Source organism: Bubalus kerabau, chromosome 23 (genome assembly GCF_029407905.1).
Source record: "Bubalus kerabau isolate K-KA32 ecotype Philippines breed swamp buffalo chromosome 23, PCC_UOA_SB_1v2, whole genome shotgun sequence".
Taxonomy (NCBI): Eukaryota; Metazoa; Chordata; class Mammalia; order Artiodactyla; family Bovidae; genus Bubalus; species Bubalus kerabau.
In genome coordinates this window covers 1,197,942-1,224,560 of record NC_073646.1, presented here as the reverse complement: position 1 = coordinate 1,224,560, position 26,619 = coordinate 1,197,942, and the positions used below count along the sequence as shown (strand labels likewise).

At 45.5% G+C, this 26,619-nt stretch overlaps 1 protein-coding gene across 2 annotated transcripts in view; it reads left to right on the top strand.

The window, feature by feature from the left end:
* The window catches only part of LUC7L (LUC7 like), a 32,557-nt gene that overhangs the window by 5,170 nt on the left and 768 nt on the right, over positions 1 to 26,619 (top strand). For both annotated transcript variants that reach the window (XM_055562438.1, XM_055562439.1), the window contains 7 exons: positions 3,632 to 3,730; positions 14,075 to 14,185; positions 15,177 to 15,320; positions 18,634 to 18,810; positions 21,087 to 21,175; positions 25,861 to 25,890; positions 26,252 to 26,419. In XM_055562438.1, the coding sequence (XP_055418413.1) occupies positions 3,635 to 3,730; positions 14,075 to 14,185; positions 15,177 to 15,320; positions 18,634 to 18,810; positions 21,087 to 21,175; positions 25,861 to 25,890; positions 26,252 to 26,419 (815 nt within the window). In that variant the 5' untranslated portion in view covers positions 3,632 to 3,634. The remainder of the gene's footprint in view (positions 1 to 3,631; positions 3,731 to 14,074; positions 14,186 to 15,176; positions 15,321 to 18,633; positions 18,811 to 21,086; positions 21,176 to 25,860; positions 25,891 to 26,251; positions 26,420 to 26,619) is intronic.

The following is a 26,619-nucleotide window of genomic DNA, read 5'->3' as shown; positions in this document are numbered from 1 at the left end:
CTTTTCGCTTCTGTTCTTTTCACAGCTATTTGTAAGGCCTCCCCAGGCAGCCATTTTGCTTTTTTGCATTTCTTTTCCATGGGGATGGTCTTGATTCCTGTCTCCTGTACAATGTCACGAACCTCATTCCATAATTCATCAGGCACTCTTATCTATCAGATCTAGGCCCTTAAATCTTACTTCTCACTTTCACTGTATAATCATAAGGGATTCGATTTAGGTCATACCTAAATGGTCTAGTGGTTTTCCCTATTTTCTTCAATTTCAGTCTGAATTTGGCAATAAGGAGTTCATGGTCTGAGCCACAGTCAGCTCCTGGTCTTGTTTTTGCTGACTGTATAGAGCTTCTCCATCTTTGGCTGCAAAGAATATAATCAATCTGATTTCGGTGTTGACCATCTGGTGATGTCCATGTGTAGAGTCTTCTCTTGTGTTGTTGGAAGAGGGTGTTTGTTATGACCAGTGCATTTTCTTGGCAAAACTCTATTAGTCTTTGCCCTGCTTCATTCCGTATTCCAAGGCCAAATTTGCCTGTTACTCCAGGTGTTTCTTGACTTCCTACTTTTGCATTCCAGTCCCCTATAATGAAAAGGACATCTTTTTTGGTTTAGTGTATTAGGTATAGGTTAATCTGCCAAGTATTTACTGGACAAGTACTCTGCCAGGCACTGGGGATGTGGTACAAAAAATGTTGACTCTCATCTAATGGAGAAACAGGACAGACAGTAAATAGCGAGTAGGCTCTGGACTGTTTTGGATAGGGCGATATGGAAAGGCCTCTCGGGATACGGGAGCAGAGACCTCAGTGCCGTGAAAACACACACGTGCACCTTTGGGCGACTAGCGCTCCAGGTGGCTGGTGGAGCCAAGGGAAGCAGGAGTGCATCTGGGTTGGTGTGGGTCGGGGGGAGGAGGCAGAGACTGGGGCTTTGATGAGAGGCCAGGGACTGAGCAGTGTCACTGCCATCCCTGTTGGACAGGCAGGAGAAGAGAGCCCAGGAGACCTGTTTTCGTGCAGAGGTGCAGTGAATAAGTGTTGGGGCTGCTGAGGTCAGTTGGGATGAGGGCTGGGAATTTGGGTGACGAGTGTAAAGATGGAGCCTCGTGGCTGGGGGCTCCTGGGTGGTAGGGATAGAGTCTGCTGTGCTCCATGGAGGTGGACTGAGTGGTTAGAACCCTCAGCATGCTAAGGGCTTCTCCAGGCCCTCTGCTGTCAATAGGGGTGAGGCAGCAGAGGAATGGAATGGGAAAATGGTGTATTGATAGTAAGACCAGAGGGATAGCTGGAGGGAAGGCAGTGTAACTTGTCTCTGTGGAAGAACTTTGGTTTTCTGAAAGTTCTCTAAAGAGCCTTTACTGCTCTTCCCTGTCTGCTGTGTGAGACCTCTGGAGGGTAGAGAGCACAGATATTTGTGCGATTTAAAAAGAAGATAAAAGGTCTGGCATGCTGCATTTGACAGACACTTCAGTATTTTGGAAGAAGTAAACGAGTGAGGTATTTCAGCTCTGCTGGGTGTTTGGCTGCCAGAGGAGTTGGCTAGTACTTCTGTCTCCTTGGCAGAGTTGCAGAGCAACCTTCAGAGACGCATGGAGTCCCAGGCCTGTCTTTCACCTGTTTCTGTTTCTGCTTGAGCGCTCCTATCTGAAGGAAGGTGTTGGTCAATTTTGCTTCATGTGTGGTTCCCTAATATTGAAACTTTCTTGACAATTGAAGCTTTTAGAATGGAAGTTAATTTGCACTTAAGATTTTTAGTACTTAGTGGTTTTGTTGCTTGCTTCATCTGAAAGTTTTTCTTTGAGCAATAGAATGTTCGTTAGCATTTAAAGAATTTCTAAGAGCTGTCTCTCGTTTTTCAGCTATAGCACTTAGTTACCTTTGTGTGATTTTTTTTGGCTATGCAGCATGTGGGATCATAGTTCCTCGAATAGAGATCAAACCCGCACCCCCTGCTTTGAAAGTATGGAGTGTTAACCACTGGACCACTAGGGGAATCCGGAAGCTGTGTATATATATATATAAAATATGCTCTTTTAAATACATTTATTCATTTATCATCTTTGGCTGTGCTGGTTCTTCGTTGCTGCATGGAGTTCTCTCTAGTTGTAGCAAGCGGTCTCCTCATTCAGTGTCTTCTCACTGCAGTGGCTTCTCTTTTGGAGCGTGGGCTTCAGTGGTTGCAGCTCTCGGGCTCTAGAACAACGCCTCAGTAGTGGTGGCCCATGGGCTTAGTTCAGAAGCTGTGTATTTTTTAAGGATTATGTTTGGTATTTAAAAGAATGAATGAAGCAGAATATGCCAGCTTTACAATGACAGCAATTCTAGTTGCAGCTTTGGCTTTTAGAACTTGTGTTTCCTTACCTCTGGATTCCCCGTGTAACCAACATACAGAAGCTGCACGTGACCTCATAGTAAGCATAATGAAGGAGAACAGAGCTTTTGCATTTACCGTTTGGTCAAAATGAATATGAGCTCCACCCTGGGCAGCCCCCTCTTGGCTGTGTCACTGGCGATGCTGTGGGACATTTTGTCATAAGGATGGCTGCATCTTCTGAGATTAGGGCTGAAGAGCTGGGTCCTGTCCTAGGATGTTACAGATTTTGTGATCCATGGAGTATTTTGTTAACCTCGTTTTGAACACTTGTAGTTTGAGCTGAAGGATTTCTGGACTCTGCTGCTCTGTTCCCTTGTTAGGTAGTTGTGCCTGTGTGCAGCAGCGTGGGTTCCCAAGGCGTCTCCTCTCCAGGCTGTTGGGGTTTGTTAATTGGCACTTTCTGACTTGTTAACCTGACCCTCAGCATCCGAACGTCCCTGTTGCTGTTGAGATGACCACAGACAGGAGTGGAGGGGGTCCCTGTACAGGGTCCTTTACTTAGGACTTAGGTAAGAAATGCACGCTGCTGTCTAATTGTTCTGTCTGTGCTCACAATGTGCAGTAGCACATCAGGCTGGTCTTATTGGTAACCCAAATAATTTGTTTTGGTGAAAGAGCCTTTTGTCTTTCACGTGGGGCGAGTGAGTGGTCCAATCTGTGTCCCCAGGTGTGTGTCCAGAGTCCTGTGCCAGGTTGGGAGAATGGATTCATGGGCTCTGAGTCAGCCAGTTGTGTTTGATTTCCTTTGATATGCAAAGAGCTACCTAACGTCAGGTGTTAGGTTATGTGGTAGCACCCCAAAACCTGATTTCTGTCTGTTCTTTCCTCTTCTTGTCTCTGTGATTTAGACTTTAGTGGTCAGGATTACAAGAAGGAATGCATGGAAACTTGTTGCTGTCAGGGATACTCTTGTTTCCTGGCCTTCTTGCCACCCCTTCCCCCATGCTGTTCTTTACTGAATAGACGTTTCTACACTCATGAGATAATAATGGTGAAAGCTAAGTAATGAAAAATAGTCTAGTAATCTCTGGTTCCATAGGAGATAGAGATCACTACACTGAAATGCACCTTTTCTGAGTGTCATGTAATCATGGTAGAAAAAGGAAAATAAGACTTCTTGGCCACATTGTTTCTTAGTTTTCTTATCATAGTCAGCATTCAAAAAAGCATTGTTGATTTTGATGACAGTTATCACCAGGTCATGTGCTTCCTACAAATGGTTAGATGTTTGTGTGTAAATTTTTGTTTCTCTTTCACAGCGCATGGACTTAGGAGAATGTACCAAAATCCACGACTTGGCCCTCCGAGCAGATTATGAGATTGCAAGTAAAGAAAGGGACCTCTTTTTTGAGTTGGATGTAAGTTTTATTTGATGTTAATTGTTCCCTACTGTGAAGAGCCAAATACTGCACTAACAAGAATAATGTAATGTGTGTAAGTTATGACGCAAAATGATAAAACAGATGTTATTCCACCACTCTCTGGCTGGGAGCTGGGATGTGGCCAGGACCATTCTGCGTCTGTGTGTCTACCATCCCAACTCTTCTACGTTTTGTACTGTTGTTTTATTTCAAGTGTTTCTTATATATTTTATGTTTTCTTGGACACTATGTTTATTCTTGCTTTTGAACTTAGAAAAATGGATTTGTAGTGTAGGTTAACTTAGTAACTTTATTTTTCCTTCAGTGCTGTGTTCTTTCACATACTCTTTTGGTATGGTTTGGTTTCATTGCTGCATTTCATAGTTCCCTGAACTACCCATTCTATATTCATAGACAGTTGGGTTGATTCTAGTGGGTTTTTTGTTTTTGTTTGTCTTTTTTGTTATGCATAGCGTTATAAATGTTCTTGAATATCTTGGTACACATGTACAACAGTTAACCTAGGGTATATTTTTAAGAGAAGAATTGCTTACTTGTAGGAGCTGTACATCTTGCAAGGTAGTTCTTTTTCCACCCTAATTTTTGATAAAATGTATCAGTTTACCCATTTAATAACAGTGAACATACCCTTACCAATGCTTGGTATTATCAGGTCATTAAATATTTTGCAATTTAGTCATTATAAACTAGTATTTCATAACTTTTGTCGTTTTTCCCTCCCAAAAGAGCCTTTTTTAGACCCTTTCCCCTAATTCATCCATCTCCCCTCCATGAATTGTTTTGTTGTTGTTGTTGGTTGTCCCCTGCATGAAATTTTGATAACACAGATACCCAGCATATCAGTTTATGTACTGTGATCCTTTACAGGTCACTTATCATTGTACTATCTAAGATTTTCTTCACTCTTTGAGACCAGTTTTCATTCCTGTCCCCATTGGGAATGCATGATTTGGTCACTTTATTTTGTTAATTTATTTTAGGCTGTGCTGTGCAGCTTGTGGGATCTTAGATCACCTTCCAGGGACTGAACAAGGACGCCTGCAGTGGAGGCGTGAAGTCCTAACCACTGGACCATAGGGATTGATAGAGCCACTCCGTTTTAGTTTTTTTCTTTTCCTGAGTCCTCCATTCCTAGAGTTAGCAGAGGTCAGTGAGGGGTTTGATGCCCTTCAGGTTCCTGGGTGAAGACTGGGGAGGCACTGAGCTTGGTGGGAGGAAATCAGAGGAAAGGAATATCAAGGAAAGGCATTCTTTTTTTTCCTCCCAGTAGACATTTTAGAGGATGTATTGCAGCTGGAGTAAATTCTACTTAAATCAGTAATCTTAAAAAGTGGTTAAAATTACCATTTCTTTTTCAAGTGCATCAGTGTTGAATCTTCTTGGGATACCAGGTTTCAGAAACAGAGGAAAAAAGATGTACAGGTTAAATTTTCACTTTGAGTTATGTAGCTTTTTGTATCACAAATATTAGGATTTCTGCTGAATTAGAATGTCCGTGTACTTTTTAAATGGCCTGATGAATTCAGTATTTAAGAACAGAGTAATAGAAGAAATTGAGAATACAGAAAGACTGAAACATACGGTAATTTAGTATTTTTATGCGCAGAAAGACTGAAACATGGTAATTTAGTATTTTTATGTGGAGCATGTGAAATTCAGCCACTGTGGAGAAGATGAGTTTTTTTAATGAACGGTATTAGAAACTGTGGATTACCCAGTTAATGAAAAACCGGGTTGGATCCCCCAAAAGAGAATTTTGTTTTGCCATCTTGACATGTTAGAAACCCTAAGAAGCTGTAAGGTAAAGATGGATACACATTTTCTGTATAAAAACTTAAAAAATACTAGCATATCAAGAATTCCCATATATAAAATAAGAATTCAGCTGAGACACAATATCTGCAGCATATGAAGGGCAGATACCTTTCATGATAAAGCTCATCATGACTGAAAAGGACTGTAGCAACAGCTGAATAGAAAACAGTCAGAGGATAAAAGACATTTTTAGTAATCCTGTGATGGGTGTTCACCCTCACTCAGAGTTAAGTAATTCTGATACAGCTCTTGGATGACTGAGCCCCCGAGGATGGGAAAGCACATGGTAGCAGTGCTAGCTCTGAGAGCGTATCTGATGATGCACTTGCTTATGAATGAAGGTAAATCTGCTTCAGAATACTCCTGCAGCATTGCAGCCTGCAGACTCCATCAGTGAGGGCTTGGGTCATGTCAGTGCTCTCCACAGTGGGATGATGTGCAGCTGTGGAAAGAGGGTTGAGGTAGTGAAATTATGTCCAAGGTAAAGTGGGAAAACTGGTGTGATATGATGACTTCCATAGTGTGATTTTTAAAAAGAAAGAGTGTTTAGTGTTGTTGACATGCTTAGATTTGCAGAGTAGTTTTAGAAGAAACCATGAGACTTTGAACACTTTTGTCTTAGTTGGAGGGCTAGAGTAGGTCAAAAGACGTTTTTGTACTGTGAAAATTTACCATTTAGAGGAATACCTTTTCCAGTTTAAAAGGTGACCACCTCTCCCTCCAGCTCCTTAAAAGTCATATTTGAGGGAATTCCTGATGGTCCAGTGGTTAGGACTTCCTCCTCTCACTGCCAAGGGTTCTAGTTCAGTCCTAGGTCTGGAAACTAAGATCCCACAAGCTGTAGCCAAAATATAATATATATATTAAAGAATAGGTATGTTCTCTGATTTAGAAGAAATCATATTTTACCTTACAGATGGTTCATGCTGAAATGTTTGCTAGCTAGTGCTGAGCCTCCAGAGGAGGTCTTCCTGTTCTGACGAGTGGGGGTGACTTGGAGCAGCTGTGCTTGTGGGAGGGCAGTCAGCAAGTAGCTGTCAGCATGTTAAATGCATGTATTCACTCGTTCCAGGATCCTGCTGCTGGGACTGTATCTTAATGGTATGTGTTAATGAGTCCACAGAAAAGGTGCTCATTGCAACTTTTTTTTAAAGTGAAAAGAGAAGGATCTAATGGGACTGTTTATTAACGAGGACCACTTACGTTAGTTATCGCCCTTTCATACAGTGAATGGTGCTTTGTGGAGCTCTGGGTGCTAGGAAGATTTTGCCATAACTTTTTATTTATTTATTTATTTATTTATTATTTTTATTTAAGTATGAGTAGTTTGTTTATTATTTTTTATTTATTATTTATTTGCCATTATTTTTTAAAATAATGACCTAAAGGTAGAATTCACAAGCCATAAAATTTATCCTGCCTTGAATTTTTAATACATATCAGTAGTGTTTGGATGTGCATGGGTTACTTTAATACACTAAATGTGGCCTGGCTTTGAAATACCAGGCTAAAATAATTTATTTCCTTAGTTACGCAGAATAAACTTAGAAGGAAAAAATAAAGTCCTTTTCTAGAATATAGGTTTGTTACAAAAACTTGATGGAATAACTTTTTCAGTCTTCTTGATGGGTAAGACAACTGTTAGAGATTCCAGGTGAAAAGTCTGTCCTTTTCCACATGACTCTTACCCAGTGCCTCTCCAGAGGTCACTTGTATCTTTTGAAGATAGGCTTTTCAGGGTGAACACATGTATATAGCAAAAGCTAGTTGTGATGTTTCTTGTCGAATTGCAGTCTTGATAAATGAGAACACCTCCGAGGCGCTTGGCCAGATGGCGTCAGCGAGCTGACTCTTGGTCTCGCTGGCCTGCCGCTGCCTCCTGAGGCACTGCTGTTGGTGTGCGGCTGCAAGCCCCCCGTGGCCATGTGGATGCTGAGTTCCCAGGCATGGAGCAGCATCTCCTGTGTTGCAAGCCCCCCGTGGCCATGTGGATGCTGAGTTCCCAGGCATGGAGCAGCATCTCCTGTGTTGCAAGCCCCCCATGGCCATGTGGATGCGCAGCTCCCAGGCGTGGAGCAGCAGCTCCTGTGTTTGTTGCAAGCCCCCCGTGGCCATGTGGATGCGCAGCTCCCAGGCTGGAGCAGCAGCTCCTGCGTTGTGTTGGGTTTGGCTCTGGAGGGGGTGCAGTGTAGTCATCACTACTGTAAGACGGACACGGGTTTTGTTTTCACAAACCGTCAGTAATCCATGATTTTTCTTAGTAACTTATATTTGTGTATCTTACCAAGTGTTTTGGTAGAATCTCTTCACTGTTGACAGTAAATCTTTGAGGTGGGCCTAACATTTATCTCCAGAGTCTCTGAAAGTATAATAAGATTGGTGCTATTTGCCAGAAGTCACGGAAACATCATCACATGACCCTGAGAGAGTTGTTTTGTTGAGTGGATCAGTCAGAGGTGATTAGGAGCTGTTTTTATCCAGGTTGTATTAGAGACAGCAGTTTTAGAACAGGTTATTATAGTCATATCAACATGAAGGCTTTTGTGTGTTAGATGCCTTTCATCTATTCTTTCAGAAAAGAGAAACTTCTAAAACTTGAGTTTTTAGTGGATTTATTAATAAGTGGATGCATTAATTTAAAAGAAAATTATGCTTTTATAGAAAGCATCATTATTAGTCTGTTTTATTTCTTTTTTTTTTTAAATTTATTTCACTACGCTGGGCCTTAGTTGCAGCGTGCGACATCTTTAGTCATGGCAAGCAGGAGCTCTTAGTTGCGGCATGCGGGATCTAGCTCCCCAACCAGGGATCAAACCTGGGCCCCTACACTGGGAGTGTGGCGTCTCAGCCCCTGGATCACCAGGGTAGTTCCAGTCTGGTATATTTCTGAATTAGTTGCTCAGCTTAGGTGACATTTGACTTTCAGTATAAAAATCTTTTATAAGAGCTCATCAGCTCTGTATACAATTTTAAAATATTTATAAGCTTTTAATGTCCTCTAAGCAGTTTGTAAGAAATGGTCCTAGAGTATTTGCCTGTGTATGAGAAGACTTAAGGTGTTTATTGCATTGTTCTGAATTAGTGAAAGGTGAAAAAATGCAAATACATACTTACTGTGGAATGGATATAGTTGTTTTAAAATAGTGAAATGCTGCACAGCTATAGATCATAGAAAATGTGTGCATTGATGTAAAAAATGAAAAAGCTTTAACAACTATCCTAGATGGAGTAAAAATTGTGTACTTGTATATACGTTTTAATACAGTTTTAAAAGGTACTTACCAAGCTCAAATGATGATTTCTTAGGGAGGAAGAAAGAATTATGCTTTTTAAGTCATGTGAAGTTGTTAGGTCCAGTTGAATTGCTAGTATAATGTGCAGAAATGAAAATTTAAAGGTACTTCTAGTTTATAACTTATTTCTACAAATCCTCAGTCTTAGGAAAGTACAGTGGACCCTTAAACAACACTTGTTGCTTGAACTGTGAGGGTACACTTGGAGATTTTTTTCAGTAAATGCATACTGCACAGCTACAGGCTCCATCGCTAACCCCCACCCCCCGCCCATTGTTCAAGGGTCAGCTGTGCTTGAAACACAGGCAAACAGTGGTACATGAAGTACTGTTGTCGTAGCGTCGTGAATAAGGTTGAAAAATTGGATGCAACAAAAATGCTTTAGTGATGAATGAACAGATTATGAGGGACTCAAATGGTAGACTGTGCCCTTGAAATTAATGTTTGTGAGACCTGAATGTTCAGTGACTTAAAATTCCTTAGGAAGTCCTGAGCAAGAAAGGGTAAGTGTGTGTATTGGAACTCACTGTGTGCTCTCCCTGGAAGTGTGTGGCCAAATCAGAATTCCCCAGACTGTCAATGGAAAACCCAGAAAGCCTCCTTCCCTGTGCCCCTCCCACTCCCTGGAGGCAGACCCCTACCACAGCTTCAAGGTGGAAAAGGAGCAACAGCTTGCTCTTCAAGTGCTGCAGGTGACCTTGGATGGCCAGTTGCTTTTTGTTTTGTTTTACCTTGGAGGATCTCAGACAGCAGGAGGTGTAACGGCTTAATGGATCTCCGTGTACCTATCACTCAGCCTCAGGAATGATCAGCTCATGGCCAACTGACTTTTCACAAATCTCAGACTTCACACATCCTGTCATCTGTAAATATTTCAGTGTTGCCATTGACTTGTGAAGTTATTTTTACTTTGCATACAAAAATCTGGTATTATAGTTGGTTGGGACAGAATGTACTTATTACCATGTTTTTCTCTTTTAATTGAAGTACAGTTGATGTATAGTGTTGCGTTAGTGTCTGGTGTACAGCCAAGTGATTCAGTTATACGTATATATACATTTTTTTTCAGATTCTTTTCCAGTATAGTATATTACAAGATACTAAGTATATTTTCCAGTGCTGTACATAGGACCTTCTTTGTATAATTTATATATAGAGGTTTGTATGTTATTAGCATGTTTTTTTAAATGCGTTGAGAAAAAAATTAAATATGCCAATGTAAGTAGAAGAGTACAGTGACCATCTCTGGGTTTCGTCTCCCGGTTTTCAGTGATTGTTGATGTGAAGACTTGTTTCATCTTTATTTTGTCTTTCCATACTGGATTATTTTACAGTAGTTCCTAGAGATGGAATTTCATCTGTAAGTACTACAAATATATCTAGAAGATAATTTTATTTAAAATATTTATTATTTAAAGGATGATTTCTTAACCTTATCTAAGAGTCTTCAAATTTCCCAGATTATCTCAAAAAGGATTTTTTTACAGTCTTTTGTTTGACTCAGATACCAAAATAAGATCTACACGCTAGGATGCTTCGTAAGTCTTTTTACATCTGTTTGAAGAAATTAATGTTTCTCATATCCTGGATTTTGCTGATTGTATCCTTATGATGCAGTCTTTTTAACATGTTTTCCCTTATATTTGAAATTTCCTGTAAGCTGGAAGTTAGATCTGGATGCATGATGGTCAGAATCAGGTTTTTGTTTGACAGAGTAGCGCAGAGGTGGAGCTGGGCAGTGGCTGGCACGTCACCTCGGTGGCATGACGTCAGTGGGCTGGAGTGGCGTGGGCAGCCTGGCTGCTGGTTGCACAGGCCCCCATCAGACTGGGGTGCGTGCATCCAGCAGCAGTGAGGATTATTGCCTAGATCAGTTACGTCACTAGGGTTGCTGCTTGTCACTAATTGTAAAACACGTAAGATGTTGACAGGGCTCAGAGTTTGAGATACGAAAGGTATGTTGTGAAGCCTGTCTCCTGCTCTGCTCTTCAGCCCCCTGATTGGCCCCAGAGGTAGTCAGGTGTTGAGTTTCTTCTCTTCCCTTTGGAGATTATGTGGAACCTGAGGGGCGTGTATCTCACTTTTCTTAAAACACAAGTAATAGTCTCCTGGACACATGCTGTGTCTGCCTGCTCTTCCCTCATCTTGATTTAATTTTCAGCATACATCTCAGATTATTCCCTGTAATATAGTTAACTCTGCCCTTTTTGTGGTGACATAGTATTCCAGAGGATGGGTTTCTGTTTCGTAGGACTGGTCCCCTGTTGATGGTCATAGTGCTGTAGTACACATCAGCACCTCGTGAGTGCGTCCAGGAAAGATCCCTAGACGTGGCGCTGTCTGCCCAGAAAGGTTGTGCTTTGTCATTTTGGCGGCTAGTGCCACCATGCTCTCCAGAGGGTGAGTGCTGCCCCCAGCGGCACCTGGGAGTTCCCATTTTCACGTCTTCACTAACAGAGCGAGTTACCAAACTTGCAGTTTTTGCCAGTCAGAGAGGTTTAAGCAGGTATTTCTTCGTGGGCCTGACAGGGTTGTCATAAAGGTGTTTCTTTGTGTAGGTATACCCTGCTTAGACCCTCAACTTGAGCTGGTGGCTGGCTCCTCCACCCAAAACTTGCGTTACCTGGAAGAAATTACCTCACCATTGTCTCTTTCTAGTCCAGCACAGCCTCGGCCTGACCACCCCAGGACCTGGCCTTAGTTTCTTGAGAGAGTTACACCAGGAGTTCCTTAGGAGAGGGAGTAGGTCATCTGTGTAAATGCATCTCAAGTATCTCAACTTGGACGCGGACACACAGAGCACCGTTAGTTCACTGTTCACATGTGGAAGATGTAAACATTTTTCTCTATTCAGTGAAAATATAGTTCACCTTTTCCCCATGTTGATTTCCTTTGAGATGTAACAGGTTTCTAGAGCAACACACCATCTCACCTAATGGGACCACTGCTCTCTGTCTTACAGGTGTGTAGTGTGGCAGTCACACTTTCTCTTAGGTCCAGGGTTAGAGTCCCTGTACAACCCTGGGCAAGTTACTTTGCCCTTTTCTAGTTTCTATATATGGGGCTGGTGAGTACTGCCTCAGCTGTGAGAGCCAAGCGTAGGGACTGTGGAGTCGGATCACAGGGGTCCTTGCCTCCTGACGCTGTCCCTCAGGACTCTGGAGACTGTGCTTCCTTTCCTTTATCTGGGAGTTGCTGCCTGGAGAGCCCTGGATGGCTGTCCCGAGGCACGTGTTTGCACTGACTGTTCAGCTGGCAGCACGGGCTCCTCTCAGGCTTGCCGATGCTGCTGGGCAGGAGGGTCAGGGAGACCACCTCACCGTCTTGGGGCAGGGGGCAGCCTCAGCAGCAGTGAGACCTGTGCACCCCCATGAGCTCAACCCCCCCGAGCAGTATGTGGTTCATCACGCCACCCCTGAATTACAGAGTAGAGGTGCATGACTTCCTAGTACGTGGTAGGTTGTCAGTAGCACTTAATTTGTAGGTTTGAATACCTTCTTTGTAAATTTTATTTTCATCATTTAAACCTGCTCTTTGATTTAGGAAGCAAAATGAAATTGAGAAGCACATTGAAGAGAAGGAGGGGCAGCAGAACAGAGCCATCTTTTAAAGAACATTCAGTTGAGATGTCTCTGCATTCTGCCTGTTCTATGCTATGAAGTTTACCATTTTATTGTTAGCTGATCAGATGTCTGAGTCCATAGGCAGTTTATATTCTGTGTAAGGTGCAGTGGTTCTTTGCTTGGTAAAGGCACTGGCAGAATTGCCCACTCAAACCCTGATGAGTGGAGTCTTGGTTCCATGTCCGGTGTGAGGTTGCTCTCTGGGGAGGCAGTAGAGGAACTCTGTACCCAGGTCTCAGCACCTGTGCGCAGGCGTCCCTGGGACCTCTCCGGCTGGTCCGTCAGGAGCCCTTGTCCCCAAGAGCATGGGTGGTGCCTGATTTACACTTTGATCCTGTCAAGTCCCCACCTTGTCAGCAGAGCTGGTCAGCTCAACATCCTTCCAGGAAATGCAGTGCATGCGTGCCAACGAATGCCGGTCACTGGCTTTCCTGATGGTTTGATTTGAGCATAGTGAAATGTTCATCGAGAATATTTGAGGACCAAAAACAGGAAGGAGGTCTTTAGCTCCAGGAGTGTGGAGTCAGGGAGTTTGCCTTGGTGGACCGCAGGTGTAGTGCTATCACAGAGCCTCTTCCCTGTCTCGACCAACGCCCGAGTGTGCTTTCCTTTGAAAAACGGGGATCCCACTGTCAACGCTGATCCCTGCTGGGGGCTTTCTCCAGACCACATCTGGAGGCAGGGACATAGGTCATCACTTCTTGGTCCCTTGGCCTGACTTTCATCTGCCTTATTACCATTTGCACCCAGAGCTTTCCTCGCTCTGCTCACCCTGTCTAATCCCGTCATCTGCTCCCAACGTCACTTGCTGTCTGTGTAACACGCCCCTGTGTGAGCAGCGTGGGACCTGCTGCCCAGCGCTGGTTGGTCCTAGCCTGGAGATTGGAAAAGGGGTGTCCTGTTTATATGTTTATCTGAAGTTATGTTGGGGCCTTGACTAGTTACAGCAAGTTAACTGCTTAGCATATATGACCACTTACTGATTAGTCTTTTATTTTTTTCCACCAACTCTTTTCAGAGTGTCTTTTCCATTATCTCTTTGGGTAAGTAGTAACCTGTTTTCCCACTGCTTTAGATGGTAGGCCATAACTGAACGTGTTCACCGCTCAAGTAACATTTGTTCTATTTTGTTTTGAGGTGGAAGGGGGAACTCTACCCTCAGAGCATGAGGGAATAATATTTACGTGGCTCACAAAGACCAGTGAGTACATCTGCACCCCCTGCCTCACCAGCGGAGGGCCTCTGACATGATAACACGGCCTAGCCTCTCCTGTCCCTCAGAACAGTCAGTTATGCCAGGTGTTTCAACTTCCTTTAGAATCTCTTGAAATTGTTGAGGGATGGGGGTTCTTTGACACATTTGAAGATAAATCAGATGAGAAGACCATACTTGTGCACAGTCGTTTGGTTTAACAAAGCCCCTAGATTGAATGTGATTGTGGACATGTTAGCAGTAGTGTAGCTGCAGATCTTCCCACTGAACCGACAGGCCTTAAGAACCAACCCAGGACTGCACTTCCTATCGAACACATGAGCTCTGAGGTTGCAGGCAGGTCACTGACCGGAGCCCTCTGCCTCTCCTGAGCTAGGCGATGGATCACTTGGAGTCCTTCATCGCTGAGTGTGATCGGAGAACGGAGCTTGCCAAGAAACGGCTGGCAGAGACGCAGGAGGAGATCAGTGCAGAAGTTTCTGCGAAGGTATGCGGGGAGGGAGGCCCCCACCTCAAGTCGTTGGTATAAGAGCGGGGCTGGGACCTGTCAGTGCCGAATGCGCATTTTGGGGTGGACAGTGGGTGTCCACTGCCCTGACTATTCAAGGGGAGGAGGGAAGCCGTCACCAAGCTCGCAGCCTGTCACTGCACTGTGCATATGTCGTAAAGTTACTTTATTAACATCCCTCTGCAGAACAGGAAATGGGGTAAGTTAGCAGGGAAATGGTTAAATTTTGGTGTGTCTGTGTCACAGAAGAAAAAGGTAGACCTGGTGAAATCGGCATGTACATCATTTAGAAGGCCTTGCCCTTCTTCAGTGGAGTTTTCTTCAGTGTTTTTTTTTTCTCCATTCAGTTTTATAAAAGGATTTCTTAGGAGATAGACAGTTTTTAACTAGCCCAGTAGTGCTGTTTATTTCTAAAAGAAACTCCCAGTATGAGTCATTTTGCTTAAAGGGTAAGTAATGTATGTATTTAGGCTCACACATTTTGTTACCCTCACCTGGAGGCTGAGCTGTATTGGAAGGTATACGGAGTGACAGCCTGGAACCTGGCCCACAGGACGGGCCTTACAGCCTGTGGGAGTGACAGGCGTGTGTTGTTGCCTCTGCTGGGATTCAGTGCAGAGATCTTACGGGTTAGGGTCTGACACTTAACGGCCGGTCTCAGCGGGGGCAGTATGGGTGTTGTAACTGTTACAATCACATCATCAGTGAAGTTTCCAGCTGTTGGTGTATTCTCTTTGAAACAGCAGAAATGCAACAACAGAAACATTCTTTGCATTAAAAAAATCTTTTGTTTTTATTTTTTTAATTGGAGGATAATTGGTTTACAATGTTGTGTTGGTTTTTGCCATACAACAGCACAAATCAGTCATAACTACACACATACACACACACCCCACCACCCCTTCAGCCTCCGTCCCAGCTCTCGTCTTTTGTTTTTAGATATCTTGCATGGCTGTCTCTTTCTTTCCAGGCAGAAAAAGTACATGAATTGAATGAAGAAATAGGAAAGCTTCTTGCTAAAGCTGAGCAGCTGGGAGCTGAAGGAAATGTGGATGAATCACAGAAGATTCTCATGGAAGTGGAGAAAGTCCGTGCGAAGAAAAAAGAAGCTGAGGTTGGTGAGGAAAATGTCTTAAAGAGGGAAGAAACATGGTTAACTTCGGAGAGCTAACCATTGGGCTAAAACTGAGCCATGCCTCTATTTTCTTGAATATTGAGGAGGAGTTGGAAATAGGGTGATAATGTCAGGATGGTACAATTTCAAGTCAGCCCACCCTGGGGTTTGTGTCTTCGCTGCTCACTTGACCCCTGAGGCCTCAGACTGGGCACTTTGAGCTCTGAGCATCACTCCCGTGTGTAGAGTGCATCCTGAGCGTAGCTTGTCCGTGTTCGTGAGCACCTCCCGTCTGCGTCCGTCTGCTTCCAGGAAGGGCCCGGCGTGCAAGGTGTTCAGCTGATGTGATGGGGCCTGACTGGCTTTGCAGTTGCTGTGAAGAGAGGCCTTGGGTTATTAGTGACTCTGTGCCCTCAGGAGAGAGACCCCTGCAGGGTATGGGCAGCACCCAGGTGGTGTCCTTGGGCTGCCAGGCCAGGACTCTGCTGTGTGGTGCAGAAACTGAGTCCAGGACTGTCTGGACTGTTTCCTCTGTTGGGTTTTCTGCTTCTCAGATCCTCACCACTGGAGTGGAGGTGGCCTGGATCGACTTTGAGAATGTGGGAAGGTTAGAGTCAGGGAGAGAGGGCTGGGAGTGTACCTTTACTCCTCCTGTGGGCCAGGCAGAATGCACTGGCTAAGAATGAGCACTGGCTAAGATTCACTCTGATGAAGATGGGTGCTCAAAAGAAATGAGATCTCAGTTTAAGAGTGACTTGGGGTGCAGGGCACGTCCAGGTAGGGCAGGGTGATCCTGAAGGCCATTTGCTGAGATCCAGAGAGAAGTGTTCAGATGGTGGATGGAGACGTGATGGCAGAGTGGGCAGCGTGCCAGCGCAGGGCTGGTTTTGGTTGTTGCTGGTCCCCTGGCTCCTTGTGGCACCTGGGACGAAGTGGAGCTCAGTGATGACAGCTGAACATGTGAATCCTGCCGAGTGCCCACTGAGGCAGTGACTTGCGTGGGGAGTCCCAGGTCCTGCACCAGAATCCTTACACAGGATCCAAACCTCTGTGTATTTAAAGGGAAAATTTGAGTATATGGAATCAGGCTCCCTGGTTCGCTGACAGTACCCAGCAGAAAGGCCAGAGGGTCAGGAAGGAAGGAGCTCTGTAGCCTTTTAGTGAATCCTGAGGCCGAGCCTTCCTGCTTTGAGGGGCAGGGCAGACACCAGAAACCTGTGAGATGGATCCGAGACTTGAAAGAATGTAGATGTGGGGTTCCCCAAGGGCAGCAGGAGTCAGATACACATGGGGACTCCAAGCGCCTTGCTTCGGCCACTGTCCCTTTCCTCATCACCTGAGTTCCCCCCTTACTTAAAACTAACAGACAAGACAGGGTGGCTTGGAGCAGGGAGGCCTCCGCTGTGCTGGTCTGGGTAGTGCCCACCCTGCCCTTAGTGGCAGGCAAGGCTGTTTGGTATCCTAAGAAGTGGAGCGGGAGGGGCACTGTGTGCTTTTTACCCAGTTTCCCACAGTGGTTCTGTCTTAGAAAACTAACACAGCATCCCATCCCAGAACAGCTACCGAGTGACTGCTCACCACCCGTAGGTCCTGCCTGCTGCCCTCACAGCACACCCACTTCTCTGACCACCAGTCTGCCCTCCATTCTTAGCATTTGCTCATTTTAAGAACATTGCATAATGGATTCACACAGTCTGTAACCCTTAGGGATTGACTTTTTTTCCACTCAGCGTAGAATTTATTTTGAAGGATATTAGAGGATGGGATTAGTAATTTCAAAACTACTGAAAGGTGTAGAATATTATCTCAGATGGCTCTCACCCACCACGTTTAGTGTTTCTTGTTAAGCTGTTTGACTCTTTAGGAAAGAAGCCGCACTCTAATGGAAATCTGAGCTCCCGGTCTTTCCCGCTCTGTCCCCAGAGGCGTTCGTGTGCGTTCATTGCACACCTGGGCTCATAAACCATGCGCGTTCCTGGGCAGGCGTGGAGGCGTCTGCGTTGGTGCTGCAGGTCCTCCCACTTGCATCGCCGGGCAGAGCTCTCCAGGCTGCTGCAGGCAGATGGGTTCAGTTTGTTTACTGCTGCGGGACTGCATTTTAGGGGCACATGGCTGTTTGTCCATGGGTGGTTTTCCAGGTCACTGATGGTTTCTCATCTCACGGCTGGTTCTGTGTGTCCAGCACTGTGCTCATGTGAGGGATGTTTCCGGTAACCCCACCTTTACAGACAGGCTGCCCCCACAGTAACCATGCTGCACGGGCGCCAGCGTCAGGGTATGGGAGGGCCCGGTGTTCTGTGTCTCCGTCAGTCTAGTGAGTGACATGATGTCTTATTTTAACCTGCATTTTTTAGGGAATGTTTTGAATGTATGAGTTAATGGAAGATTATTACATTGTCTTACTTTAAGGACAAATGTTGAAATGTATCCCTCAACCTAGATTTTGAAGGCGTGTGTTAATTTGAGCACAGGCAGCCATCACTGCGTCCTGGGTCATTTTCTTTTATATTCGTGTGTTTTCCTTTGAGGCAAAATGGCTCCCTGTGAGGAGACTCAGACCGCACTGGCTGCTGGGCGGGGGTAGGGTGTGTGTGTGTGTGTGGGCGTGCGTGCGCTTTGTTCTGTTCCCTTAGGCACACTTCCTTGTTTGAAGAGATGTCTGGTGTGTTTCTCCTTCCAGATTTTAGGTTTCAGGGCTGCATTGGGCATTCCTGGGCACCGGGGCAGACTCTGGATGCTCTGTGTTTTGCCCGTCTGTCTGGTGTGATAGGGGCGCTGTAGTCAGTCTGATCTTAACAGAGCTCTGCCATGTCTGGTGTGATTAGGGGCGCTGTGAGGAGCCTGTAGTCTGGTCTTCACAGAGCTCTCCACCATCGCAGGAACTCCCTTTCCCCGCTGGCCTTTAGCACACAGTCTCCTGTGTGTCTCAGTGTTCTGAATATCCCTCACTGCTTTGAAATCATGACTCTTAGTTCATCTCTTAAATAAATAGTTTAAATTGGATTACAATTTAATTACAATTTATTGAAATTAAATTATAATTTAATTACAAGTATCTGAAGCTTTGTAAACGATTCAGGTTTATGTATTTTGAAATCATCTTTAGGGAATTTCCTGGTGGTTCAGTGGTTAGTACTTGGCACTTCACTGCCAGGGTCTGGGGTTCAGTCTCTATAGTCTGTGGATTAAAGTCCCGCAAGCTGGGCAGCTAAAAATAAAAGTCACCTCCCTTCATATACTTCCACTTTAGGGGTTGAGTGGACAGTGGCATTTGAGTTAACCTCACTTGGATCACTCTTTCCCTGCTCTCCAGGAAGAATACAGAAATTCCATGCCTGCGTCCAGTTTTCAGCAACAGAAGCTTCGTGTCTGTGAGGTCTGTTCAGCCTACCTTGGCCTCCATGACAATGACCGTCGTCTTGCAGACCACTTCGGGGGCAAGTTACACTTGGGATTCATTCAGATCCGTGAGAAGCTCGATCAGTTAAGGGTATGTTAATGTGCTATGTTTCTGAAGAAGCCTGCCAAGTCGTGATCGTCTTCATGTCTCTCTGCTTGTAGCAAACCTTGTGTTCTTTTTTTGTTGGTGGAGGTATCAGGCCTTGGTTTTATACTTTAGCTTTACAGTGAGCTACTCGGGTGTCATCATTGTGTTCCCTGAGATCTCAGAATCCAACAGGGCCTGGGATGTTTGTTTAGTCTACTACCCCTTGTTTACAGAGAACAATGGCAGAATTCATCCCAGGTACAGAGAACTCGTGCATCCCTCTGGAAACACTTCTCTTTGGAGGTGAGAGAGAGCCAGTAGCCTGTGGTTTTTCTCTTTGGGCGAAGGCGAACCTGTGGAATGTGGTCAGGCTAGAAGCATAAGAAGGTGACAGGGCTTTTTCTGGTGGCCCTGCCCCACAGCTGGATGCCTCTGTCCCTTCCTCGGGGCTCCTTGTTTTCCTGGGTTAGATTATAGCATTTGACGTCCTGCATATGGAATGCTGAGAAGGAAAGTTAAGCAACTTCGGGATAAGCTGAATTGTTTTCAGACTGATGAAACCTCCCTGGCTGTGTACTAGGATGCTGGGAAATATGCAGGCCTTTCCTCCAGAAGCCCGAAATCTGGAAGGACAGACATGTGGCCCCTAACTGTAGGCCACCTTGACAGTCAAGGCCTCAGGCCACATGTGGCCCCAGGAAGGGGCAGTGGGTGGCGCCCTTATGCCCAGGGAGGGTCCCTGGAGGTGGTGTGTGCTCAGACTGGAGAGGGAGCCGGTTGGCAGGCTCACCACTGGTCTTGAGCATCTCCTGTGCTTCCAGGGGAATTCTGAAAAGTGATACTTTCTGTCACATGGTTTTAAGTTGTAAATTTTTTTTATAAGTTTATGGTACAAAATATAAGCATATATTCCATGTAGCTAATATACTATAAATAACAATTTGGTGGCAGCTACCATCTTTATAAAAAATCTACTCCTTATATTCCTATTTTCCTTTAAATAACAATCCCAGAATTTTGCCCTAATGTTTCTTATACCTGAAAGCCCCCCCCCCCTTTTTTTTTAACATCAGCATACATTGAAACTTCTTCTGCTGAAATCTTTAGAACTTAAGTATTCACTTATCTAAAAATCATATTTTGTCATTGTGGTTATGAGCAGTATATAGTTGATAGAACAATACAGCCAAGTTGCAGATTTCAATAAATAGCTGTTACACTATCAGCAGAAAAGGTTACTTGGAAGTGCACCTCTTAACCATGAGGAGAGTAGGAGCTCTGTGCCCAGTTCGGAGAGGGCTTCACTCAGTGGTCCCGGCGGTGTGCATGCCTGCAGGTCCTGGACCTAGATGGACGTGGCGGAGGGAGGCGGGCAAGAGTGAGGACTTGCCTGTGGGGAGACCTAATGTTTCAGGGAGTGGGGAGGGTTTGGGGAGGAGCTGATGCTAGCCCCAGCGCTGTTCTTGGACAGGGTGTGTGTGGAGACCCAGGTGCTGGGACAGCGTCCTTGTGTCCTGCTCCCAGTGTTGGATGTATGACGTCAGAGGACAGAGCTAGAGGAGCCGCACAGGAGGGCCTGGGCCCAGATGCTTTGAGGTCACACGCAGACACACACACGCACCCCCAGCCGTGCCCTTTCTTCCTGGGGGCCTGGCTTTTGTCAGCTCTGACATTTTAGGTCATGCTGCACTCCCTCTTGGATCTTGTGTTGTGGCTCTGGATACCTCCCCCTCCCCAGGGGGAGGTGAGGAGGCCTTCTCAGCAGCATGAGATGGCGTGACAGGCTCCAAGTGGGTTTTGGGGTGCTCCAGTGGTAGGGTCTCCAGGCCATCTCCTGTGCTCCTCCCTCCCTCCGTGTCCACTACAACCCATCCCCAGGACAGGCAGCAACAAGGCTGGGTAGCTTGGCTCCCCTCAGCAAGATGTGCTTGATCAAATACACATGTTCTCCTTCACATAAAGTTTGTTGAGTCTTCTTTGGGTAAAAACCTTAACTTTCTTGATTGATTTGAAGTCATATGATAAACTTTTTGTAACTTAGAAGTACAGCACCTGTTAGAATTAATAGTTTGTCTCTGAATTTATAAAACAGTTTTTATTCCATGTATTTTCTGTTAAGAGGTTTTGTTAATAAAAAGAATTGTGTTCCTCTTCCCTGAATTTCCCTAAGGTTCTTAAATCGCCAGTACTGAGGTCATGTAAACGTTCTTTGTTCAGCACTGTTCACACACTAGTGTGTATGTGCCTCTCTCATCTTCCCAGTTTTCCGTTTTATTTAGAAAACTGTGGCTGAGAAGCAGGAGAAGAGAAATCAGGATCGGCTGAGGAGGCGGGAAGAGAGAGAGCGGGAGGAGCGGCTGAGCAGAAGGTGAGCCCAAGGACAGCCCCCCATCCCAAGGACACCCCATGTACTTGGCAGTCTTGCTGTTGCCTGTGACACTTGAGGTCTGCCAGGTACTTGGTGGCCAAAAGGAGCAAAAAGATTCCTGCCCAGTGCAGGCCCTACGGCCAGATCCACCAGGGACGGGCTCGCGTGGGCCAAGGGCTGAGGCTTGTTGGGTGGGAGCAAGGAGAACGTGAGTGGCTGGGAGGGTCCAGGCCCAGGAGTGGGCAGGGACGAGCTGTGTGCTCTTGGGGCAGAGCTGATAGCATCTGCTAGCGGACGGTGTGAGCTGTACAGAGCGGGAGTGGAGCTGGCCTGGAGTGGCCGCTGATGGTGACAGAGGAGGGGAGCCTGGGATCGGAGTTTTGGGAGGGGAGGTGGTTCTAGCCGTGTTAGGGCTGGGATGCCTGAGAGCAGCCAGGTAGGGGTGGTGGGTCTGGTCAGAGTTCAGGGCAGTGTCTGGAGCCCAGAGTAGCCAGGCTCTATATTGGGCACACAGACGCCTGGAGGGATTCCTTTGTGAATAACTTGCTAACTTTTGTTTTTCATTATTTTAATTATGTAACATGTTGATTATAAAGAGACTGGAACAGTATAAAAATATTAAGTACAGACACGAGGGTCTTTTCACACAGGTGACCGCCGTCGCAGGGTGGGCTCTGTGCGTGGGTCCTTGGCCCCCGCAGCTGGCGTGCTCTTGGCCGCACAGCACCATTCTGCGACGTTGTCATCACCTGTCTCCATCCTCCCGCCTTTGCCCACCCTCGTTTTCCTCCCTCTAGCACCACCAGTCTGTTCTCTGTAAGTTTGGCTCTTTTCTATTCCACATATAACTAAACTCATACAGCATTTATCTTTTCCTGTCTGACTTATTTTACTTAACGTAGTGCTCTCAAGGTCCATATGTGTTGTTGCAAATGGCAGAATTCCTTCTTTTTTTAACTGAACAACATCCCACTTTATATATACAACTACATCATGTTTATCGGTCCTTCTATCAATGGACACTTAGATTTTCCTGTGTCTGAGCTATTGTAAATAATGCAGTGACCACGGAGTTGTAAGTGTCTTCAAAATAGTGATTTAATTTCCATCAAGTGAAAAGGCAGAGGAACCAGAGATCAAATTGCCAACATCTGCTGGATCATGAAAAAGCAAGAGAGTTCCAGAAAAACATCTATTTCTGTTTTATTGACTATGCCAAAGCCTTTGACTGTGTGGATCACAATAAACTGTGGAAAATTCTGAAAGAGATGGGAATACCAGACCACGTAATCTGCCTCTTGAGAAATCTGTATGCAGATCAGGAAGCAACAGTTAGAACTGGACATGGAAAAACAGACTGGTTCCAAATAGGAAAAGGAGTACGTCAAGGCTGTATATTGTCACCCTGTTTATTTAACTTATAATGCAGAGTACATCATGAGAAACGCTGGACTGGAAGAAACACAGCTGGAATCAAGATTGCCGGGAGAAATATCAATAACCTCAGATACGCAGGTGACACCATCCTTATGGCAGAAAGTGAAGAGGAACTAAAAAAGCCTCTTGATGAAAGTGAAAGTGGAGAGTGAAAAAGTTGGCGTAAAGCTCAACATTCAGAAAACGAAGATCATGGCATCCAGTCCCATCACTTCGTGGGAAATAGATGTGGAAACAGTGTCAGACTTTCTTTTTCTGGGCTCCAGAAGCACTGCAGATGGTGATTGCAGCCATGAAATTAAAAGACGCTTACTCCTTGGAAGGAAAGTTATGACCAACCTAGATAGCATATTCAAAAGCAGAGACATTACTGCCAACAAAGGTGCGTCTAGCCAAGGCTATGGTTTTTCCTGTGGTCATGTATGGATGTGAGAGTTGGACTGTGAAGAAGGCTGAGTGCCGCAGAATTGATGCTTTTGAACTGTGGTGTTGGAGAAGACTCTTGAGAGTCCCTTGGACTGCAAGGAGATCCAACCAGTCCATTCTGAAGGAGATCAGCCCTGGGATTTCTTTGGAAGGAATGATGCTAAAGCTGAAACTCCAGTACTTTGGCCACCTCATGCGAAGAGTTGACTCATTGGAAAAGACTCTGATGCTGGGAGGGATTGAGGGCAAGAGGAGAAGGGACAACAGAGGATGAGATGGCTGGATGGCATCACTGACTCGATGGACGTGAGTCTGGGTGAACTCCGGGAGTTGGTGATGGACAGGGAGGCCTGCCGTGCTGTGATTCATGGGGTCGCAAAGAGTCGGACACGACTGAGCGACTGATCTGATCAAAATAGTGATTTAATTTCCATCAAGTGAATATCCAGAATTGGAATTGCTGGATCATATTGTAGTTCCATTTTAATTTTTGAGACGCCTCTATCCTGTTTTTCATGATGGCTGCACCAGTTTACATTCCCACCAGCAGTACTTGCTTTTCTCCACATCCTCACCAGCACCTGTGTTTCTTGTCATTTGGTGATAGTACTCCGACAGATGTGAAGTGACAGCCCATCATGGTTTGATTTGTGTTTTCCTGATGGGTAAAGTTGTGGAGCAATTTTTCCTTTGCCTGTTGGCCTTTGTATGTCTTCTTTGACAAAATGTTTGTTCAGGTCCTCTGCCCATTGTTTTAATCTTTTTTTTTTTTCCACTTCCATTTAGAGTTGTGTGAGTTCTTTTCATACTTTGGATAAATGCCTCTTGCAGTTTCTTGATTTGTAGATATTTTCTCCCATTCAGTTGCTTTTTCATTTCGCTGATGGTTACCTTCATTGTGCAGAAGCTTTTTAGTCTGATGTAGTCCCACTTGTTGACCTTTGTTAACTTTGCTTTTTAATTTTAATTTTTGGTGACTTAATATAAAACTGTTTTTGAATGTGTGAGCACGATCATCCTTGAATGTATTTGAGTATATATAAGTTCCTTAGAATTCCTGGGAGAGAGGAATTTAATATATAAATACTGGTAGGTGTTAAGGAAATTACTTTCTTGGAGTTTTTATAAAATCACCCTCCAGCCACATGGTGTGTGAGCAGTATCTTTTGTCACTTCGTCCTTCACAGGTTGAAAATTGCTGCTTAGAACAGGATGTGAGAGGTGCACTCTTGTCAAGTGTATTTCTTTTTTTTTTTTTTTAATATTTATTTGGCTGCATCGGATCTTAATTGAGGCACGTAGCAAACAACAGACTGGTTCCAAATAGGAAAAGGAGTACGTCAAGGCTGTATATTGTCACCCTGCTTATTTAACTTATATGCAGAGTACATCATGAGAAATGCTGCGCTGGAGGAAGCACAAGCTGGAATCAAGATTGCCAGGAGAAATATCAATAACCTCAGATATGCACATGACACCACCCTTACGGCAGAAAGTGAAGAACTAAAGAGCCTCTTGATTAAAGTGAAAGAGGAGAGTGAAAAAGTTGGCTTAAAGCTCAACATGCAGAAAACTAAGGTCATGGCATCTGGTCCCATCACTTCATGGCAAATAGATGGGGAAACAGTGGCTGACTTTATTTTTCTGGGCTCCAGAAGCACTGCAGATGGTGATTGCAGCCATTAAATTAAAAGACGCTTACTCCTTGGAAGGAAAGTTATAACCAACCTATATATATATATATGTCCACCTATATATATGACAGTATATTGAAAAGCAGTGACATTACTTTGCTAACAGAGGTCCGGCTAGTCAAGGCTATGGTTTTTCCAGTGGTCATGTATGGATGTGAGAGTTGGACTGTGGAGAAAGCTGAGCGCTGCAGAATTGATGATTTTGAACTGTGGTGTTGGAGAAGACTCTTGAGAGTCCCTTGGACTGCAAGGAGATCCAACCAGTCCATCCTAAAGGAGATCAGTCCTGAGTGTTCATTGGAAGGACTGATGTTGAAGCTGAAACTCCTGATACTTTGGCCACCTGATGCAAAGAGCTGACTCATTTGAAAAGTCCCTGATGCTGAGAAAGATTAAGGGCAGGAGGAGAAGGGGACGACAGAGGATGAGATGGCTGGACGGCATCACCGACTCAATGGACATGGGTTTGGGTGGACTCCGGGAGTTGGTGATGAACAGGGAGACCTGGCGTGCTGCGGTTCATGGGGTCGCAAAGCGTCAGACACGACTGAGCGACTGAACTGAATTGAACTGAGGGTCTTCCTCTTACCATATGGAATCTTTCCGTAGGGCCACGGGCTCCAGAGCGCGTAGACTCAGTAGTTGTGGCACGCGGTCTTAGTTTCCCCATGGCGTATGGGATCTTAGTTCCCGGCCAGGGATTGAACTCATGTCCCCTGCGTTGCATGGTGGATTCTCAACCACTGGACCACCAGGGAAGGTCCCTCAAGTGCATTTCTTACATTTCTGATTGTGTACTGTTTCCCGGGAGCTCCTGCAGCACTCCAGGAAAGTGAGCCTGTGTTTGGAGCTTGGGTGTCCTGCCCAGCCCTGCACCGTGACTATCTGTGTAGCTGGGTTGGTGTCCACTGTGAAGTTTGCAGAACCACTGGTTCAGCTCAGTGCAATGTGGACCCCTGGGTGCTGGTCTCTTCCTTCTCCCTCCAACGGGTGGGGGCCCGGGGCGGGCCTCATAGCAGGTCCTGTGGGAAGTTGACCCTTGTCACCATGGGGATGTGGGGCACCTCCCTTCAGCTGTAAGGAATTGGGCTGTTTTTAGGAAATTGCTCATCTTTTTTTCCATTTTAGGTCTGGATCAAGAACAAGAGATCGCAGGAGGTAGGTTTTCCATTGATACATTCTCAGTAACATGTCCTTTTTCATGTGCTTTTTTCTTGATACTTAGCCTTTATAACTTGGCATTAGTTGTCTGGGGTCAGGGCTGGTCGCGAAGGGCACAGAGCGTGGGTTAGAAGGAGAGCCCTGATTGGGGCTCAGTGCAGCGTGGGGTGGGCGTCCACTGTCAGTGAGAGGGATGATCAGAACGTTCCTGGCATGTTTCCGGAAGCATCGGTGGGGAGGGTCTGGCCAGTTATTCATGAGCAGGGTGCCGTTGAGGGGAGGGTTGTGAACCCGGGTTACAAGTCTGGGAGGAGAAAGCAGAGACAGCAGTAAGGTGTCAGCACAGCCTCTGTTGCAGGTCGCGCTCCCGGGACCGACGTCGCAGGCGGTCGAGGTCAACTTCCAGAGAGCGGCGGAAGTCGTCCCGTTCCCGGTCCCGAGACAGACACCGGCGCCACCGAAGCCGCTCCCGGAGCCACAGCCGTGGCCATCGTCGGGCATCCAGGGACCGGAGCTCGAAATACAAGTAACTACTCTGTTCCTTCAGTATCTGCAGCAGGAGTTGAGCCCTGCTCTGTGCACCAGGGCCTGGGGTCTGTCACCCAGGGACTGAGCGTTGAGGCCTTGAGGGTCCTGACGGGACCCAGGGCTCTGGGAGTCCACCAGCTGGGGGCAGCAGGTGGCTTCAGGGCTGGACACTTGAGAGCTGCAGAGGTGTCTCGTGTA